The sequence below is a fragment of the Mollisia scopiformis genome, assembly GCF_001500285.1.
Source record: "Mollisia scopiformis unplaced genomic scaffold LY89scaffold_34, whole genome shotgun sequence".
Taxonomy (NCBI): Eukaryota; Fungi; Ascomycota; class Leotiomycetes; order Helotiales; family Mollisiaceae; genus Mollisia; species Mollisia scopiformis.
The window spans coordinates 279,165-299,389 of record NW_017263614.1 but is presented as its reverse complement, the minus strand read 5'-3'; the positions used below and the strand labels follow the sequence as shown (position 1 = coordinate 299,389).

The following is a 20,225-nucleotide window of genomic DNA, read 5'->3' as shown; positions in this document are numbered from 1 at the left end:
CTTATTATGAGAAGAGGTACAAGAGGGTAGTTGATAACTTGTGGGCAGGCTTTGACATGGTTTAAGGATGTAAGTGTGGGTAATAAGTGCCAGTGTTGATATCGAGATATGTTGTTCTGTAGCACCTCAAATGATAGTCAGAATCAAGTTGACAGCGTTTTCGTACAGTTGACAACAGCAATTACTCTAGCAAAAGATGTCGTCTTGCTTCACGCTATACGCTTATACTCATGCTAGGGATTTCAAGCTGGAAGTTGAGCCTTTGGTGTGAGTAGGCCGGATCCAGTATGCTCAGTTGCGATTTTGACGTCCTGCATAGAAGAGTAACTCTTAACTTCTGGCTTTAGCAGAGCGTTTATATATCCGAAAACGATTCAAGTTTTTTCAGAAGTTGGGTCTGGATTGTGGTTCATCAGTTTGTGTTTATTCGAGTCAATTAGTCAGGTTGCGTGAAGTGTCCAACTTGCGTGAGGTGTTCAAGTTACCTGAGGCGCTCATTTGAAATCAAGCGCTTAGAGTCGAAAATCGCTCATCTATATAAGAATCGAGACTCGAGATTCTTGCGCGTTCCGGTCGATAACCAAAAAGAGAGCAAGTTGAACATGAACTCAAGACTAAACCACACTGTGGCCTGGTGTATTTCCGTTTTACGATTTTGCTATGTTGAGAACAAAATCTACTCTTGTTGTCAACTGTCTAGCAACTTTCAATCATGGATGTTACATAATTCTTTGAGTTGACAACAACATGTTTGTCAAAGAAGATCTTGTACTTATATGTTGTTACCTCAAGACTTTGGTGGGCGTAGCTACAAGGTAGCAGCAAACAAGATGTTTGACCCTGGGTCTCTTAGCCAAAGGATTTTTGGTCGGGAAAACATTTTTCCGGGGTTGAGCTCTATTATATATTGTCTTGGATTTAGACGGTTGGGCCCAAGAAGTGATGGAGTCACACATACATTTCTGGGAATAATTGTGAATAGACCGCTTATCAAGTGATACTGTTATGCATTCTAGCACTCGGGGAAGTGTTATGACACTAGGGAATACTAAGGAAGGAGGAAAGCAGTGATTCACCATCCACACTTTGGTGCCAGAAGGTAGTGAATCAAGTTCATACATCCAAGTTGCCAGAGATGGGATCCTGGCGTTAAGCGCTTACGAACATGGGGACAAAAGTCCGTGCGTTCAGGGCATCAGAATCATGAATTTTATTAATTAATTAGCTGTAGACCAGCCACATCGCTTAATTAAGTCGTGTACCCAGAAGTCCTGCTGCTCAATAAGCCCATTGATCCATTCCTGAGGAATTTTGTCTCATTCTTCTAATACTACTACAACTATTTGAACCTTAGTTGTTGGCTGCCTTAGGCGCCTATGGAGAGCTTGTTTTATTCTCCTCCAGCACTTCTCAATAGGATTCATATCAGGGCTAACTGCAGGATGGGGGAATAGAGTAATACCCATAGAAGTACGCCAAGTAGCACAAATATTGCTAGTAGTCTTGTGGCCGTGAGCAGAGTTGCCGTCTTCCATGAACTGAGGGGTCTTCCCAGGCCCCAAAACAGCCGCAAAAGCAGCTAAAAAATCCTGAATATAAGGCTTGAGTACTTGAGCAAGGTAATCAGTTTGTGTAAATGCCCCACTCTTCCCAGTTCCATGAATGTTGATCAATGGACTTTTGTATCCGTAGCCTACAGCACCAAAGAAGTGTACAGGAATAGTGCCACCTCTATGCATTTGGAATTGAATGCAGTCAGGATGACAGCGTTCCTTCTTATTCCTAATACACCTCTGCTTGCATTTCTTCCCTCCAACTTGAAATGTGACCTCATCTGAGTACAGTATCTGACTCCATTCCCAAATAGTCCAAAACATGTGTGCTATCCCCCACAGCCACCGCGCATTGGCTTGGGTCTTAGTGAGGTAGGGCTTTTGGCAGCAGATACAAGAGTAGTATCCAGCTTCTTTGCAGCGGCGTTTGAGGGTCTTGACAGAGCAAGAGAGTTGCAATTCATCGTGTATTTGGATCCAATTCAGCACTCTAGTTGCATGGTCGGTGCAAATATACTCAATAATATCTCTAACCTCCTGTTCATTGAGGGATTCTCTGGGTCTCCCTGTGCGTGTAGGGCGCGCTCTTTCAGGCACATCGTATAGTAGGATCTTCCTAACTGTGCTGTCTCCTAGGTGGTAGTAGCCCTGGAGCTATTGCAGGCCTATTTTAGCGAATTTGAAGAGCCGGCGTATGCCCTCTTTGTGCTTGGTTCTGATCTCTGCACCTGGGAGACGTGGAGACATAGGTGGAGTGGTAAAAGGATCCATAATGGTGGAGTTGTTGATAGTTTAGTCCTAATGTGAAGAGTTTTAATTTCGAGGTTCTACAGCCTGAACGCACGGACTTTTGTCCCCATGTTCGTTAGGCAACTTGATCTCAGGTACCCCGGACTATTGAAAGACCTGTTTCTAAGATTCTTGACGGCGAGATGCTTTGCGCAAAATCTCCTCCGAAGCATGGCGTGACCCGGGAGGATGCTTGGATTGTTGGCAAGAAGGCAGGACATTGTCTTTCAGATAGGGCATGTATGTTGTAGGCATGAAAGATGGTCTGTTAAAAATAAACGATTATTGTTGATTGAGTATTGTTGTCAACTATGTGACAAGTGCACTAAGGAGATGGTAGAAATCGTGAAACAACAATAGTAAAGGTTAACAACAAGAAACATTCGTTTTGGAGATAGACTGGAAAATCTTTTTATGTAGAAGAGCGTGTATCCCATCCTGTATCTTCTTTCCCTCTACCTTCGGGATCCGTACCTTGGCTCTCTGCTCCGCACAAACGAAATGGATCATATTGGGTTGAGGAGATGATGGTTCTAGATGGTAGAAGTCTTCTCTTTATATTATAACTAGTTGAACTAAATTTGATTTAAGCTAGACTCCCCAGATTCTGTTCAGCTCTTGTGAGGATATTCATTAATTCAGGCTGGGGTTGTCAGAGTCGCATGAATCTTACAAGCAGGTTACTCGAATTAGAACTATGATTCACTCAACAAAACTTCACTCCACTCCGCACCTCCAACTCCACCTCGTTTAAAATCATGCATATATACCCCCAAAACCACGCGATACCTATTACAGTAAATCCACGTCGAAGACAGCGAGCCTCAGTTACTTCAGAGGAAGGTCAAGGCGCTGGATATGTAGTCCAGGGCTGGGGGTGGGACGGCCGTGTAGTACCTGTGTACCTAAATTTCGGTTTAGACAGTGAGTTTTGATGGCTGGAGTGGGTGGTTGCACGAGGAGTTGTCGTTTTCAAAGTTTGGTTGTCAAGTAATATCGTATTGCTGTCAACTTATTTATCTCGTTGTTTTTTGTTCTTCAAATTTTCTGACAAGTCATCTTAAATTAGCGGAAAGACACAGCCATTGAAGGATAACTACTCTTTTGTTCTTCTCGCCATACGAGCACGCTTTTTTGTATTGTGTTTTCCCTCATCACAGATCCATCACGTATTCATGACCAACGACGCCAACAATGTGGGGAGAGCGTGGAACCTTTTATTGATATTTGAGATACATAGAAACCTTACTCTGCTAAGAGCTTGGGTTCGGATACACACATTCATTGTGAAGACCTCAAAACACGCTTCAGAACACTATCTGAATGTTCGACTTAGCTTGATGATTCGCGTCTTCCAAAGTGATTGCAAGTAACTTGAATTGAACGCAGTGTTATCTGCTTCAGAATTGAAGGAAGTCTCCGCTGTCAATTCATAGATTTGAGAGAAGACAAAACATATACTTAATGCTAGTGCAAAAATCCAGCTACCAACTACATATTTATCATCCTCGAATTGGAACATCAAGTACCACAATTCTGCAAAGCAATGTCCTTCCCCACCCTTTCAGAAAATTCTGCCCACATCAACTCCTTGATATCCCTCTTTTCGTAATTGCAATCTTCGAGGTATTGAAATCGCCCTCGTCGTATCTTGACTCTCTGTAAGTTGAGTCATCATAAGGTAACCCAACATAATCTTTGGTGCTGGTATTTAGTGACTATCCACTAAATTACAGGTGCCACCAGGGGGTGCAAGAATTGGTGTCGCACCAAAATATGGCCCGTGCCCAAGTAAATAACTTTATTAAAAAATATAAACAACCTTTTGCATTACCTAATTATAGTACCACAAACGCGTTCTAGAGCTCGCTTAAGCACTCCCGAAACCGAATTTACCCAAGGTGAATATCAGACACTAAAGCGACGCGATTTCTTTAAAGATTATCGAAAATTTAAAGGCAAAAAGCCGTTCATAGCCATATGCGCTAGCATTAATATACCCACTCGTACAGGCTACAAATAGTTGAACAAACGCAAAGAGCTAGGGCCCAGCGCAGTACGGCAGACTCGCAAAACGTCAAAGAACCTTGGGAAAAAGTCTCAAGTGTCTAAGGCTACATGCAAATTCTTAGTTAATAAAAGGAATAAAATGCGGGACCAATTACTAAAATATCAGATTACGCATTACAATATCCCCATCAAAAAAAAAGCTTTACAAACCTAATTTAAAGCGAATACGAAAAATGGCTAACGCTACAAAATGGCCTATATTAAGAAAGAAATTTCGCCGCAAAACAAAAGCAAAAAGGTTGCGTACGAGAAAAAGCATAAGCATAAGACTATCAAAGATTTTTAGCATCTACACTTCTTCACAAACGAAGTACATATCGACCCAATATTGATAAAAACTAGGTTTATCCTCAAAAAAAAAGGAACGCAATTAAATCTCGATAATATTTAAGAAAAGGCAAAAAAGGAGGGTAATAAATTACACATAGCAAGATAAATCAATTGGTACTTAAAATGTAAGAAACTGGAGTTCTATCATAATGAGGAGAAACATATTAATCAGCCTAAGAGACGCCGCAAGCTATTTCGCCAAAAAAAAAAAAGTCAAATAAGGAGTTCCAGGCTTATCTAAAAGCATAGGATGCCGAGCTTCTATACCCAATAAAAGCCAAACCACAAAGTAATTCGATAATTTAAAAATATTATATGGACCGCTTGTTGCCTATTTACATTACTGCCATCAAAAAAACGTCGAAAAACAATACAATTTACCCTTTATATTGCAAAAAAATAATAATTAAAGCCACAGGCATTAATCGCCCAAGAATGTAACCAACTCACTTGCAGGAACTACCCGAGATGAAGTAGGAATACGCCTTTTCACCCACTCTATACAATCCCTGAATTTAAACCCAATCGAAGGATATTGGTGTATTTTAAAAGAGAGGATGTACAAAAGGAAGTAGGATACGTTAGATGATCTTAAGCGAGTTCTACAAGAAAAATAGAGTAAGATCACAATAAAAGAAGTATGGGCTAGGATAGTTGAGATACTAAAGAAGTGTTCTGATATTATAAAGCATAATGGGAAGGCAATTAAAAGTGAGTTGTGGTAGTTGAAAGATATAATAATGAATTTTCGAGCCTTTTCGCTTAATTTTAGTGTGACACTAATTCCTGCACCCCCTGGTGCACCCAAAATTATAGGGTCTCGGCAGCATCTAAAACCTGTCTCCTGCACCTCGCTTAACAGCACCTTGCGAGTGGGGAACATGCTGCGAGAGGGTCTCTTACTTGCCATCAGAGCCGTTATCGTGATCCATTGCTCCTAGTAAGCGATTCTCATGTAGGACAAGGTATAAAAACTCTTCTACTACGCAGAAAATTCTCTGCTTCTTTCTAATCATTAGCAAGATACCATACCTTCACTATCAACTACACTCCAGATCTGAGACTTCACGATGTCTAAACCAATTCCCCTCATTTTTGGTGCCGCTTCTATCATGACTGGCGGTGCCTATTATGACAGCACTTCCATCAACAATCTATTCGATGTTCTCGAAGAAACCGGAATCACCACCATCGACGCCGCTCAGCTATACGGAGATTACGAAGTTCTTCTCGGAACTACAAACGTCTCCAAAAGAAACTTCATCATCGACAGCAAATCTCCAGGAGGATGGGTACCAGGATCTCTTGACCCCGCCAAATTACGTGAAGGTGCTTACTCCACTCTTCGCACCCTTGGCATCAAGAAGCTCTCAACTTTCTACATTCACGGATCAGATCCTGCGTACCCACCAGAAACCTGGCTGCCAACTGTGAATGAACTTCACAAAGAAGGTGTATTCTCCACTTTTGGGCTCTTAAACTTTACCACGGAGGAAGTAGAGTCTATTCATGTTCAATGCCTGAAAAATGATTGGATACTTCCTACCGTATACCAAGGAAACTTCTCAGCGTTCGCTCGTCACATGCAGAAAGCACTTCTACCAATTCTTCGAAAGCTGAATATCTCCTTCTCAGCCTATTCTGCCCTCGCAGGCGGGTTTCTGGCACGTACTTCAGGCTCGGAGCTCTCTGCTGCTGAGACTGGAGGACGTTTTGCTGTTGATCCCGAAGATCCGGAAGGAAAGAAAGGTGGCTTGGGTCTGTATCGACAGTTGTACAGTGAGCGGCCTGTTCTTGTCAAGGCCTTGGAAAAGTGGGGTGAGATTGCGAAAGTGGCGAGTTGTATTTGTCCAGCAGAGCTGGCCTATCGCTGGGTGTGCTGGAATGGGGGTCTGAGTGCTGAGAAGGGTGATATGGTTACAGTTGGTGCTAGCAAACCCGAGCAGCTGAGGAAGACGAAGGAATGGGTTCAGAAGGGTCTTTTAAATGATGCAGTTTGTGCGATGATTGATGACCTGTGGGATACTATTCAAGATGCTGCACCCTTGGATAACTTGCACATGTAGATGAAGAATGAATATAGAGTTATTCTCCTCCTATGCCCTGAATTACTCTCCCACTTACTTAGGTTGTAAGTACGCCAACATTCTTTACCTCCGATACCCCGTCTCTCATTTTTGGTTCTACTTTCTAGTCTATGGTATACTGTTCAGATGTCGTGTCTTGCATTCTTGCTCGCATGACGAATTGGTTTCCCATACTGTGGCAAAGTAAGTAACTTCGAGACTTGGGCGGCTATTATTGACCTACTTTGTATAGAACGAATGGAATCGGGATGAAAAGTATTGACAATCCTCCAAGAAGAGAATTGCCACCTGCGATACCAAGCTTATGGAACAAAGCTCGTGCCTATCACCACATCTGATTAGGTTGTGCGATGATCCCTGTCATTTCTTTGGACTTACAAATAGAGGAAAGATAACACCAAAAGAAGCTCTGAAAAGTGTGTTTCCAGCATATACTGAAGCTGCATATGTTGGGTATGCCATGCCGAGATAGTTCAGTACCGGGTTGAAGAGGCAGATGATAGCAATTGTGAAAATGCCGGAGCCTATGATCGGTACAATCCAGTGAACGCTCTCTCTCGCAGTCCAACCATACATAAACAAGCATATCGGAAGAGCGAAGGCACCGAAGAAGGCTGGTGGAAGGATCTTCTCTGGTACAAAAACCGGCTTGCTGAATTCAGGAACGAACGAGTACTTGATCCAGAGCAGATAGCAGGGCAGTGTGAGAACGCCACCAACGAAGATGCCGAGAAATGCCAACCCTTGCTCCCCGGTGTTGAAGCCGTAGATATTGCCAAAAACAAGTGGGAAAGACTCGAACCAAATGTAGAGCACGCCGTAGAGGAGAGCAGTATACAAGCCGACGAAGAACACGACTGGCTCGAAGAACGTCAGGGTAAATGCCTTTCCAAGCCCGATCAAGTGGTCACGCCATGTATGTTCTGCTGCATCGATCTCAGACTGGCTCTTCAATCTCTTGTCTCCTGTTGCTTTTCGTAGTCTTCGAGCCCTTCTGTATAGTATATTGTCCGGATTCGTCTCAGGCATGAGGAAGAACAGCACGACGAGTACCACCGAGCACAGCCAAGTCAACTCCCAAATCGTCCATTTCCAACCTTTTGCCTGTGCAGCGAAGCCACCGACGAGTGGTCCAAGCACTGGTCCCAGAATACCGAATGCTCCCCAGATACAAATCCCGTATGAAATCATAGTAGGTGGATACATATCCGCGATGGTAGCTCCACCTGTTGCTAACACAGGTCCGCCGAAGAAGCCTGTGAAGAATCGGAATGCTAGGAATACGGATATATTGGGCGCAAAGCCGACTGGGAGCTGAAGTATGACAAACATGAAAAGTGTCCAGAAATATATTCCGCTTCGACCGATTTGAGGCATTTCGGACATGGGAGAGAAGAGCATTGGACCGAGACCGTAGCCGCTATGAAACAAATTCGTCAGCAAATTGAGCTTAAACAGAATGATGAGATTGAGACCTACAGAACAAATAGAGAAAGTCCTAGTGTTGCCGTTGTTGTGCTAACCCCGAAATCTTTCATGATGCTTTCCTCACCCGGTGTATAGATAGCACTACCGACATAGACCGAAAAGTTGAGGACGCAGATTTGTGCTGTGACAAGTAATTTCGTATTGCTTGACCAGTTTTGGGGACTCTAGAAAACAGGTCAACAATTTGCAACCTCTTCCATCCAGCTTGAGCTTCTCACCTCAGGATCGTCGGATCCATACCACGCCACAAGGTGAACGCTCTTCACCTCCTCACCATTGGAAATTTTTTCTGTCTCATCGCTTCCTTCTTCTTCAATTGCTTGTCTGCCCAGAGAAGGGTTCAACTCATCTGGATATCTGAGCAGTTTGATGCCAGGTATCAAGCGTACGAAGTGTCCGAAGACAGTGTCGCGGATGAGGTCTGTCATAATGAATGAAATCTCGTTGCTTGACCATGATGTTACGACAGAGCCAGACGCCCATTATATTCAATTCCATGATCACTGAATTAGAGATATCTGCTTAGCAATGTCCAATATCTCCGAAAACGAAAAGTATCATGGATTGAATGCATCACGTGGTACCCCTGGATGCATTGACGGGGATCAGCACTCTCGGTTAATGAGTCTATACCTAATTCGTAACAAAACTCCGGAAGAACCAATCACTTTTCTTGTTAACAAAATTGTGACCTGACTTTCCTATGGAGATTTATGACTCCCGAGATGTATGATGGACGTTTTGCTTCGTCATGAGCGGACTTAAATGAGGTTCAAAGCTGTGAGGTGCATTAACGCCGTCAGGTACATTAACGCCTTGAATAGAGGCATGGGATCCTCGTTATTCTGCAGGGGCACAGTAGCAAGGTAAGAAAAGAAGTATTACCGTAAAGTATGCAGAAAATAGTAGAAATAGAGGTGGAACATATTATCTTAATTGAGTATTCTGAGCTTGGCATAAGACTTATAGGCAGACGCCTTTTGTTTCAAAGCTCAGTATCGCAGCTACCAAGGTGAAACCATCTTGGAATCTTGCCGATGATACCATTATCCATAGAGCCAAATAAATATTTTTTAAGCAACCAATCAGCATTGACTTTGTGGCTCAGTGGTTAGAGCGTCGGTCTCATGTGATAAATATGATTGAACTGTTCCACAGTTTGGCCATCCGAAGGGTAAGTTATACGAGTCATACTCTCTGAAATTTCAAATACTGACATCTTCCCAGTCGTGAGTTCGAGTCGTAAGTAACCTTGAATTCTTTCAAGTTCATCAAATCCTAATACATGACAGTCACCAAGGTCATTACCATTCTTTTTGAGTCATTTTTTGGTTGTTAGCGGGAAGTGGGGTGCAATTAGCGAGCGACTAGTATGGATAGCGTTACTTCATGTACCTAAGCGATGAAATAGGAGAGAAGTTGTTTGTTGAAGAGTGGGTAGTACTCAAATGTCGTGTGATATGGGTAGAGTGAGGTTGCTACACTCATTATATAGGTCTCTTCTCGAACTATTCAAACCACCATTATACTTTTTGTTGAATTTTGTTACTCTCTGTTCACTTCCCAGTGGACATCCTTCTCATCCCTATGTAGTCTGTTTGATCAAGTGCGACAAGACGGCAATAATTAGTCTTTGTACTGGCAGAAAGATAATAAGTAAGGTTAGAGGTTGCCGTTCTTCTCGCTAGTCAGGCGTTGTCTGGAAATCTTGACGAATTCTCATGGAGCGTCTTATTCATGATGTCTCTATGTTACAAAAAGTGTCTATTGGTGCTAACTTTTTGAAACTATCTTCTCTGATGATTTGGGCAAGAACCTAGGTACCACATGTTCTCTGATATTCAGCTGCACGTGATGCTGGCTGTCTGCAAGCCCCTGTCACACCAAGACAACGCAATTTCCTCGGCAATATTCTGTCCACAGCCTCGTCTCGAAAAGACTGTCTCCCATCTTCTCTCGCCATCTATCATGACTCTCATAATAAAGATCAGCTGCCGATGTCCAGCGCCTGAAGCAACGATCGGTGACTTGTGCCATGTCTTTCGGATTCGGAATTGGCGATGTTATCTCTGCCATAAACGCTATTATCAAGACCTGCGAGAGAGTTGCAGCAGTGCCGAAGGACATCCTAGAAGCCTCGAAGGACCTGGAGCGACTCCGAACCGTCTTGGAAAACATCGGAGAGATCATATCAGAGAAGACTTCTGTTGTTCACAAACATGATAGCATGTAAGTCCTACCTAGTCCACCATATCGTAGCACGTGATCTCGGTCTGAACACATTTACAGCAAGAAACGACTCGTTGGAGACATGGAAGAAGTGGGCCAAGATGTCAAAAGATTGAAGACACATCTCCATATCTGGAAAGGACATGAAAAGAAATCCCCTTTTCAAGGTGCAATGCAAAGGATCCTGTTCGCCTTTTACAACATCCCCCAGATCAAAGAAATCCGCTCAAACTTCGCTGAGTATAGAGAGAAGTTGGACGAAATGCTTCAAATTCTTAGTATCAACAGCCACAACAAAGTCCTCAATGCAATGGAGCATATTATAACCAAGTTTGAGGAGTTTGAGAAGAGGAGAGAATCCAGGCTGAGTCTGGATGAAGCTCTATGGAGTGAGCGAGAAGATCGATATTCGGAATGGCAAAATTTGGAAGTTGAAAAACGTGCATCGCCCAAGAAGGTCGACGAGCTCAAGGCTTTCTTGGAAGAGAAGTTGCGAAAACTTGAACAAGGTGCTTTAGGACGTGAGGTGGCTCAAGAATACATGGATGAAATTGAGAGCAAGTTGAAGGACACAGCATCTCCCGAGCCAGCACCTCAATACTCGAGTCCAGCTGTAGAAGAGCATTCTCTAGCTGAAAGGTCGAGAATAGGCTACTCGACAAATCGCGACCGGACGAACGAGTACTTGAAGAGCCAATACCTCACTGTTCCAAGAGATCCTTCACGTGAGAGTGGAAAGAACTATCAAGCAGACTCAAGAAGATCTACTTCTTCAAATGGGAGCATAAGAAGGCACTGGAAAGAGCGAATTGACCCCTGGTTTCGACCTCCATCACCCAACTCGTCCAGGCGCGCGTCGCGCAGCAGTTCAGTTAACCACAGTTCGGTCGGAACACCGGCCCGGCTCTCGGTCCAGCAATTGAACAGTGAATTCTCGTCTATGTCTCTACGAGAACCTCAAACTACGCAGGGCTGGACTGTTGTTGCACGTGCACGAAATCGAGGCAAGAAAACAACAAATGGATCTCAATCCAGTGATAGAACCAAGAACACATCCATACCCCAGCTGAAGTGGTTGGCTACAGGCGATAGATCTCCTGTCAATATATTGTATGTGGACTGGGATAATACAAGTAGGTACAAGCCTCGAAGTCTGACGATTTGAAAAGACTAATCTGTGCTTACTAGGCTTTTCCATGATGGCCAAAGCATATTTGGAACTAGTGAGACTGTGGACAATGAACGCGAACAATACTTGGCCATTTGATCGAGTAGAATCTGCAGGCTTCTGCGTGAATGAAGAAACCATCCTTGAACCTGGCTCGGTCATAGATCTACTTGCACCAACGAGATCCAACTTCCGGTCCAGAGACTTCCCAAAAGAGAAAGAAGGGCTGTTGAACAGACTCAAAGGAAACAGACTAGCTCAGTTCAAGAACAGTTTCCTCGATGATTTCAAACACGTACTTTGTCTGGACGAGAAATCGTACGAGGCTATTCGTTAAGCCAACAAGGATCGGGCAGGCGTTCTTGACAATCAGCAAATTTGGCACCTCTCCCTTGGATGGGACTATCTAGCTGGTAGGAAGCTCAGTGGTATTCAAGCTGCTGCCGTAGCTACAAGAGTCAAAGTTGAAGTCGAATTGTTCATGGAAAAGACGCTGCGCTGGAAAATGCCCGATTGCAAACTCATCGAAGGTCCGTGGAGGACTTTGCAAATACCTTTCCATACTAAATTTCATGGCCGTATAATAGGCAAAGGAGGGGCGAACATCAAAGGATTGAGGAGCAGCTCAAATTGCATAATACAGGTACTGGATGAGGGGCTGGAAGAGAAATCCTCGCTCGTAATGGCCACTGGGCAAATAGAAGGCTTAGCACTGGTGGAGAAGAAGCTGAAGGAGATGATTCCACCGCAGTACTATTGGGGATAGTAGGGGATATAGTTGAAGACTTTAAACTGGGTGGGTTCGTGCTTTAACGTCTCTCAGCTACACTTGCGTGTGAGGCTTTAACAAGAGGATATTGCGTCTAGTGTCGTTCCCTTGTTCTCCGTCACAGAGTACAGCCCAGCCTAGCGATGATTAAAGCACTAGTCTATTGCCCTACACCCATAAAGAGCTGAAGAAGTATAGCGCGAAATGCCAAACGTGATCTCAGTATACACAATTCTATCATTCTTCTGACGTTCGGCACTAGCCCGATCGGTCACAGATATCCACGCGCTCACCTTTACAAGGAAACTTAGCCTTGCAGCCCACGACTTAGTGCCTTCGCCATGGCAACTTCAAGTCTGCGACACGAAATTTCGACATCTCAACAACATGGAATCAACCACAACTCCCACAATGCCAATTGTCACTCCGCCCAAGGCGCAAAGCGCATCGCCCTCCTCCGCTTCATCCTACACCACGGCCGAGGTCAGCCAAATCGTGACTTGGAACTACAATGATATCACCTTCCTCATTTTGCACCTCAAGGAACTCAAAGCGGAAGGTAAAAGCATCGAAGTGGGCTTTGAACCCGAACCCTGGAGATCCATCGCCATGACTTTCGAAGATCCCCTCAAAGACGAGCAGTCTTGTCAACGAATGTGGTTGAAGTTGAAGAAAGAGTATCATGAATTCAAGTGCTTTGTCGGAATGCCCGGTTTCCGCCTGAATAAGGACGATTTGCCTGTTGCGGCTCCAGAGGTCTGGGAGGAGTTCGAGAAGGTAATATCTCTCTGATTTTCTGATGATGAGCTGACTAATGTATCCCAGAAATACCCAGAGAGGATTAAATGGCGCACAACTCGGTTCCCGTGGATGTATTCGATTCTTCAAATCATTGAAGACTTTGGCGTCGAGCCCGAAAAGACACTTGTGGAGCGCAAAAGCAAGTTTCACGCCCGTTTCCTCGAAGGAAGTGGTGATTCCGAGTCCCCGGCTGTTCAGAAGCGTCACATTGAGACCACTCCTCCTCCCCCTTATCGACCTATGAAGAAACAAAAGACGAAGTCCTTGGACGCTACCGATGATGACTTGAGGGCCCTCGCCGAGGACTTGTCGAAAAGTTCTCCGTCAACGATTCCAAAGATGGCTCCCAAGGCAGTCCCTGAGAGAAAGGAAGATATCGCAATCATCATGAAGACTTTACACAGAGTTCAAGAAGAGACATGCTTGACCGATGATGGTGTCTTGTTCATGCTGGATATTTTGGGGGCGCAGGCTCCGATGGCTAGGAAATACATGGCGTTTAGGAAAGATTCGACTCGAGTTGCATGGTTGAGGCAGCAGTTGAAGAACAGCAAGGAGGACTTGAGTGATTTGTTTATTGAGCAAGATTAGGGGTCATGGGTCTGGGCTGTGTATGAGTAATTCTCTTGTCAGCATAGTCAATACCACCACTTTCCAAATCGTGTTTCCCACACATTTTGGGGCGAGAATGTTTGAAAAGTTTCAAGATATTTTTAATTTTTAAAATAATTGTAAATATGATATATTGTTTTAAAAAAGTAATTTCGCGTTTAATTAATTAGTGTACTTGTTTCGAATATTGTTAAGTAAATAATTTTTTAATATTGCGAGAATAATATAATTAAATTTTTAAATAAAAAATAATATTTTACTTATTTTACTTATTTTAATAACAATTTTAATTAAAAAAAAGTCTCTACTTTTTATATTTAGCTTTATATTACTATACGATAATAATAATTAATTAATAATAACTATTAATTAATAATCACTATTAATTAATAATAACTATTAATTAATAATAGCTATTAGTTAATAATATTTATTAGTCGATAACATTACTTTACTATTACCTCAGAATATTTGCCAACTTATTTACCAACATGAAAAGTCTTCTCCTCTCCACAACACTTGCATCTAGCACCTCGCACCTAGCACCTCGCACCTAGCACTACGTACTTTACATTTCCTACTAAGGATTTTTTTTTAGCGCTCGAATATTGCTAAAGAATTTAGAGAAATTTTGGGCGGTCGGGGTTTATATAGATTTTAAAAAAAGCTGTTAAACGGTGGACGGGTTTTCAGGGTTAATATAAAAATATAATTTACTAATAACTATTGCACGGAAGTTTAACCTCTGGACGCCGTTTTCTGGTTTAAAAAGAATTCACTAATATTTCTCGGACTTTTGATTTCTGGCGTAGTTTTTGCTATATACATATATATAAATCTCTTTTTTTCCCCTCTTTTTCCTAAAAAACTTTATTCGCGGATTTCTCTGTAAATCTCGGAATTATTCACTGTGAAATCCGGCGGAAAGGCGTCCGCCGCGGAATCAGATTCCAATCATTCACTGTAAGTAGTGAGTCGGCGGAACGGGGCGGAAAGCCGCGGATTCCCAGCTATCGTGGGTATATATACCCCACAGTGTTGCAACAATGAACCGTCTTTAACAAAGAAGAGACGAACTTTTGAGACGGACATTCAATCGTGTGGACCAGGCTTGGTGTTGCGTTGTTTGGGCCAGCGGGTTTTTGGGGACAAGAACGGCTGTATTTTTGGGATTAATGTGTAGTTTTTGTTGGGATTAAATTGGACGACAAAAGCTTTGTACTTGACAATAAAAGTCTTATATTTGATTACAAAAGTTTTATGCTTAACAACAAGAAAAATATGATTGACAAGAATAATGAGTTAAGTAAAAGTTGACAATGAATAAGAATTGGGGTTATTATTACTTGAGCAATAATAATAGTGAATGTTAATTTTAGCTTAAACAACTTTTGAAAACTATTATAGAACTCAAGCTTTGCTTATGTTCTGAAGCTAATTTAACATTTGCAAAATAACATAAGTTTCCAGAGCTTTCAGTACTTAAGCGCCGCTGATATATTTAACTTGTTTCAGAACTTAGACTCTCGTCATCGCTGTCGATGGGCTTGCTTTTCAGCAAGTGTAGTGGAACCAAGACCTCGTTATCGGAGTCTACAAGTCTAAGCTTCAACAAATGAAGAAAGGCAAGACATTTGTTGTTGAAATCGATTTCGTTGACCATGGAAAAAGCCGCTGTTGTCGGATTGAAGAATTGAGTGATCCTCTATTTATGTTTTCAAAACGTGTAAACATAATAAAACATTTAAATTTTGAAAACAAATTTCCAGCACTTATAAACATTATTAAGTCCCGAAAACTGTTTCAGAATCTAAGCTTCACTTATGATCTCAAAAGTTGTTCAGAACATGAGCCTTGCCTTTCTCTTAAATTCTTTCATTACTCATGAACACTATAAGTCCTAAAAGCTATTTCAGGTCTTAAAATCTACTTATGTTCTCAAATTAGTCCAGCATTTATAAACACTATAAATACTGAAAACTTCTTCAGAATTTAGACTCTGCTTATGTTCTCAAGTCATTCTAGCACTTATGAAAACTATAATTTCTAAAAGCTGTTTCAGGACTTGAATTCTGCCCAAGCCCTCAGGTCATATCCATACTTATGAATCATCTAAGCACCACTCGATCACCTCGTACATGTCACAAGCCCATTGACAAATCACACAAGGACATTGAAACAAACATGAATAACTCTAAACCTTGCAGAAATCTACACCTACTCAGAGCCCCATAACTCTCTTCAACATCAGCACCTCATGCTTCGTAACAAAAACCCCCTTGCTCTCCTGCCCCGTCCCCACCTCCCCATCCCCCTCCAACCCCATCTCCAGCGCCTCCACCAAATCTCTCACCTTAGCCCCTTCCCACTCCCCATCCTGCGTGGTCCAGAAGACTCTTTTGATGCCGACGGAATGCATAGCTGCCACGCATCTATAGCAAGGTCTCGAGGCTCGGATTTCGGGTTTCTCTGGGTCTGGGGGGTCTGGAAGAGATGTGGAAGGAGAGACGGAGCGGCAGAGGGGGGAAAGTTCGTCGTAGAGGGATGAAGGTCCTTTGCTAAGTGTTGGTGGTGAAGGTGGTGCTTGGTCGGGAGGTTTGCGGTGCTGAGATTTGGGTTTGAGGGGTGCGGTGTTGTGGGTGCCGAGGCGAGCGACGTAGAGGTCTGAGCCTTTGAGACGGAGGTCCTTGGTGCGGGCGGCGACGGAGTGTTTGGCATTTAGAGATTTATTTTTGGTGATTAAGATTTGCTGAGGTTTTGGTGTTACGGAAGGAGGGAATGTAGGATTCTGAATGATATCAGTCCTGTCACTTGATGTGTCTTCAAGAAAACTTACCTTGTTTTTGGGTGTTTTAGATTTTATGAAATCATCCGTAGGGCTAGATAGACACGTAGCTAGTGAACCACTGTTGTCTGAAGACCTGTAAGCATGCGGCTCTGAACCGCGCTTATGTTGATAGTGTTTGTGTTGAGGCCCGTGAGGGTAGTAGCCGGCCTTGTACGGATACGTGTACTGATACTCGTACCGGTTTCTCTTCCTGAGGTGTTTCTCGGCACTTTCGTTCGGATTCGCCGCCACGTCCTCCTTCACTTCGTGAAACCCACTGCTCTCCTCCTTGTCGTTGCACTTGTTGTTCTCCTTGTTGACCTGGTTGAGATGTGCCTGGTTCAAAACTCTGCTTTTGAATAGAGAACTTGCCACCGTAGGCCTGGCCGGTGCTGGCTTCGAGGCAGACGGCCGCAGCGTAGGCTTTGAGCGCGCGTGCTCGGGCTTTCCGTTTTTTAGAATCACCCGGTAACTTGAAGCACGGTTTTTCGAAGCACTTCGCTGAGCGAGCCGAGGTCTGAGAAGACAAGGTACCGGAAGAGAGGGAGAGAGCGGACTTGATAGCCATCATCTCCGAATGCATGCTCAGAGGAGCGTTGGCATTATGACCACAGCCCATGGACTCGAATGGCGTGAACGTACCCTCGTCCTGCTGATTATCCTGCTTAGACTTACTCTTAGGCTTCGTCTTCGTTTTCAAACGCTCCTTGAGCTCAGCAATAGCTGGGCCGTCGATGGAGCTGGAGGGCAAACTGCCGGTCTTCAAGGCACCGCCATCGAAGCCGGGCTTGTAGCAGTTGAAACCCTGCCCAATGACTTTGCCACCACGAACAATGATTGCACCGTGGCGGTAGTGAAGTGGCGAAAGGTTGGCCTGAGCCAAGGCGAGAGAGAGGTAGGTATCGTTGCGTGGAGACATTGTGAGATTTGATCAGGTGACTGGATAGAGTCTGTAGATTTGTTTGAGCGTTGAAAAAGGGCTGATTTGAGTCTGGAAGACTTGAGATCGTGATTGTGCGTTTCGAGCTGGATTTGCGTTGCGTTGTGAATGGTGGTATTCCTGGACGTTGAGATTGAACTGTGAAATGTGTGGCCTTGAGTCATTCGCGACTGGTTTCGATTGGTTAGCGGCGGCTGTTCCCGCAAGGCTCTTCACTATACGAGCCTGTAGGTAGCACCAAACAGACGACAGGACACTTCAGATTAAATTCTTGATTCAAGTCTATCTGCTTCTCTATCTGAGCAATCCAGACTTTTCTCGAAAACGCCGCCAGATCACTGTTATGTGACTAATTCCCCGACGCCGCAAGACCCCAAACATGCCAAATTAGAATACACAGAGTGAAGTCCTCAAACGACACCCTTATCAATAGCAGGTGCTCTCCTCAAAGTCGACGAGCTCTCCGTACTCCATTGATTCTTCCACTGCATCTCTTTCTCGAGAGCTTGCTCAAATGCCGCGAGACACTCGGGAGGCAACTCAGCCTTGACATCATTAGGAATGCTTGACAAGCCATTGAACCCAAGATCATGTGCATCGCCATCTGGACCCGGGACACCCATGTGAGATGAAGGTGCAGAGTTATACACCGTGTCTACGATCATGAAATTCTTGGAGTAGATCGGCTTGACGGGCGTAAAGATGCTTTGGACCTCATCCTCATCGTGACCCTTGACATGTCCATTGGTAAGCTGCTTTCTGTTCTCAGTATGGTCATCGATTTGCTCCCATCTGGCATGAGTTGGTTGCATGATCTTTGGGTATTGCATGACATTGGTGTGAGGATCATAGACACCTTTGAGATTTCGTCGCCGGGTAGCAGCAATAGCAGCATTGAATCGACTGAAGAATATTAGCCTCGCAACTTTTCACACGTAGCAGAACAACGTACCTCGCTTCTCTTGCATGTTCCAGCATCCAGTTGACATCATTGACCATGATTTTCCTCTTCTTGCCATCCGCTGCCTTGCCAGTTTGCATAGGAACAGTTGGGGCACCCGAATGGTAAACCGAACTAGCACCGTGCCATGCGACATATTGGTTCTTGTTGTAGTCCTCGCCAGGCTTGATAATATCATTGGGATCAGCAATTTCGCCCGCGACTGCTCCTTCTGCCTTGTATTTGGCAACTTCGTAATCATCAATGACTCTCTTGCCTCCCACAACGATCTGTGCACCGAATTCTCTAAAAACCGAACGAGCCGTTACAATACCAATGGCACGACCTTTATAGGAATGTGGGATAAGCTCTCGGTCAATCAAATCGCGCTTCTCGTCCTCTTCAATGATGATCTTGTAAAGGCGCTTATGCTTCGTGAAGAAGAGATAACTGTCTCGAAATCCAACGCATCTGGCTGGTTCAGTCGACAACATATAAAGTCGCTGACCTCTGCCAAGTACAGTGAAGGTTCTGCAACGGTATTCTCGCCCTCCTTGAAGATGTCCCATCTTATCGACTTTGGTCTCTCCATCCGCATCTTCTGGTAGTTCGACCTCGTCATTGATAACATCCATCATGTTGCCCTCTTTGTCGATTGGCTGTTGTGTAACATGTGAAGGACCTCCCTTCCGAGCCCATCTTCCTCCGCCTTTGCCAAAGCCACCTCGGCCACGGCCTCTTCTGGGTGTTCCAGTTTCCGAAGCAGGCTCAACATCTTGATCCCAATCGGCAGGTCGGTTCTTTGGTGGTCTGCCTAGTCTCTTCTTGCGAACGACAGGTTGGGGCGCTGGAGTTGTTGGTCCTTCATCAGCCTCGGATTCTGCTGCGGGCGTGCCATCTTCCTCCTCTGCATTGTCCTCTTCCATGTCGGCTGGGCTAGCAGCATCCGAGATGGGTGCATCTGGCATCTGTTCGTCCTCGCCGTCATCGAATGCCTGTGGGGTATTTTCTATGATTGTGTTTAGTTGCTGTCCTTGATGCGCCGGGCGTTGTGGAGGGCGCAAACTTACTCAGAGCAGCTGCTGCATTTTTGGCCGCAGCCCTGCCAGGTCGTCTACCCATTGTGGCGAAGAAGTCCGGGTTTGTCAAGTTGATTCACCACGTATGATGTGTGCTGGATGCGTTGTTCAGATTGTCGCGAATTTTGGAGGACGCGATGAGCTCGCATCGCACAACTCTAGTAGTTGGACGAATCCGGTTAGCGCCTTCGCCTTACTACTTTCTCGTGCCTGAGGCCACAACTTCGAATCTACTTTCACTTTGGCCGCAATGTTTTCTTTTCCCCAAGTTCGAATCACTTCAGAAACCTTGAACGGCGTCGAACGGCACATCCTGGTACAAGGTTCGCCTCCAAACTCCGGACGAATGTCAAGCACGGTTCCAGAGACTTGCCCTTGTTACATAGTTACAGTCGCCTCAAACAAGGCTTCGAGAGTGCACAGCCATAAGCCACGTCTTGCCACAGAGCCGTGAGGACGCGACGAGATTCAAGTTGAATCCCGAATTCAGGCTCGAGTTACACCACGAGACTACGAACGCAGCCGTCTACGCCAGAACGGTTT

The 20,225-nt window shown here is 44.3% G+C and overlaps 7 protein-coding genes across 7 annotated transcripts; 3 read left to right on the top strand and 4 right to left on the bottom strand.

The window, feature by feature from the left end:
- Positions 1–1,154: 1,154 nt before the first annotated feature.
- Positions 1,155–2,015, bottom strand: LY89DRAFT_765471 (uncharacterized protein; the record flags this gene model as incomplete). The annotated part of the gene is made up of 2 exons (XM_018221671.1): positions 1,155–1,693; positions 1,766–2,015. Coding segments are annotated over 2 exons (627 nt in total), but the record flags the coding sequence as incomplete, so codon positions are not given.
- A 3,688-nt stretch (positions 2,016–5,703) lies between these two features.
- Positions 5,704–6,827, top strand: LY89DRAFT_691336 (putative aldehyde reductase). The gene has a single exon (XM_018216287.1). The coding sequence runs from the start codon at positions 5,813–5,815 to the stop codon at positions 6,806–6,808; it is 996 nt and encodes a 331-aa protein (XP_018062386.1). The 5' UTR covers positions 5,704–5,812; the 3' UTR covers positions 6,809–6,827.
- A 124-nt stretch (positions 6,828–6,951) lies between these two features.
- Positions 6,952–8,788, bottom strand: LY89DRAFT_725366 (MFS general substrate transporter; the record flags this gene model as incomplete). Its single annotated transcript, XM_018218971.1, has 5 exons — positions 8,536–8,788; positions 8,309–8,481; positions 7,208–8,249; positions 7,053–7,151; positions 6,952–7,002 (listed from the first exon to the last, which is right to left on the bottom strand). Exons 1-5 carry the CDS (start codon positions 8,743–8,745, stop codon positions 6,952–6,954), a joined length of 1,575 nt encoding a protein of 524 aa, XP_018062385.1. The 5' UTR covers positions 8,746–8,788.
- Positions 8,789–10,179: 1,391 nt separating this feature from the next.
- Positions 10,180–12,086, top strand: LY89DRAFT_348273 (uncharacterized protein). Its single transcript, XM_018206903.1, has 3 exons — positions 10,180–10,546; positions 10,607–11,679; positions 11,735–12,086. The coding sequence occupies exons 1-3, from the start codon at positions 10,353–10,355 to the stop codon at positions 12,049–12,051; spliced, it is 1,584 nt and encodes a 527-aa protein (XP_018062384.1). The 5' UTR covers positions 10,180–10,352; the 3' UTR covers positions 12,052–12,086.
- Positions 12,087–12,894: 808 nt separating this feature from the next.
- On the top strand, positions 12,895–13,920 carry LY89DRAFT_789283 (uncharacterized protein; the record flags this gene model as incomplete). The annotated part of the gene is made up of 2 exons (XM_018223236.1): positions 12,895–13,260; positions 13,309–13,920. The coding sequence occupies 2 exons, from the start codon at positions 12,895–12,897 to the stop codon at positions 13,873–13,875; spliced, it is 933 nt and encodes a 310-aa protein (XP_018062383.1). The 3' UTR covers positions 13,876–13,920.
- A 2,048-nt stretch (positions 13,921–15,968) lies between these two features.
- Positions 15,969–17,642, bottom strand: LY89DRAFT_725363 (uncharacterized protein; the record flags this gene model as incomplete). Its single annotated transcript, XM_018218970.1, has 3 exons — positions 15,969–16,684; positions 16,733–16,891; positions 16,923–17,642. The coding sequence occupies 3 exons, from the start codon at positions 17,640–17,642 to the stop codon at positions 16,118–16,120; spliced, it is 1,446 nt and encodes a 481-aa protein (XP_018062382.1). The 3' UTR covers positions 15,969–16,117.
- Positions 17,643–18,042: 400 nt separating this feature from the next.
- LY89DRAFT_347936 (uncharacterized protein) lies at positions 18,043–20,184 on the bottom strand. Its single transcript, XM_018206900.1, has 3 exons — positions 19,674–20,184; positions 18,616–19,612; positions 18,043–18,566 (listed from the first exon to the last, which is right to left on the bottom strand). The coding sequence occupies exons 1-3, from the start codon at positions 19,723–19,725 to the stop codon at positions 18,074–18,076; spliced, it is 1,542 nt and encodes a 513-aa protein (XP_018062381.1). The 5' UTR covers positions 19,726–20,184; the 3' UTR covers positions 18,043–18,073.
- Positions 20,185–20,225: the final 41 nt, after the last annotated feature.

Bases quoted from the DNA above. Each gene is read 5' to 3' on its own strand.
- LY89DRAFT_691336 (XM_018216287.1), top strand. From the start codon at position 5,813: ATGTCTAAACCAATTCCCCTCATTTTTGGTGCCGCTTCTATCATGACT.
- LY89DRAFT_348273 (XM_018206903.1), top strand. From the start codon at position 10,353: ATGTCTTTCGGATTCGGAATTGGCGATGTTATCTCTGCCATAAACGCT. The intron at 10,547-10,606 runs GTAAGTCCTACC...ACACATTTACAG, and splicing joins GTTCACAAACATGATAGCAT to CAAGAAACGACTCGTTGGAG. The intron at 11,680-11,734 runs GTAGGTACAAGC...TGTGCTTACTAG, and splicing joins TGTGGACTGGGATAATACAA to GCTTTTCCATGATGGCCAAA.
- LY89DRAFT_347936 (XM_018206900.1), bottom strand. From the start codon at position 19,725: ATGGGTAGACGACCTGGCAGGGCTGCGGCCAAAAATGCAGCAGCTGCT. The intron at 19,613-19,673 runs GTAAGTTTGCGC...ACACAATCATAG, and splicing joins AAATGCAGCAGCTGCTCTGA to AAAATACCCCACAGGCATTC. The intron at 18,567-18,615 runs GTACGTTGTTCT...AATATTCTTCAG, and splicing joins GAACATGCAAGAGAAGCGAG to TCGATTCAATGCTGCTATTG.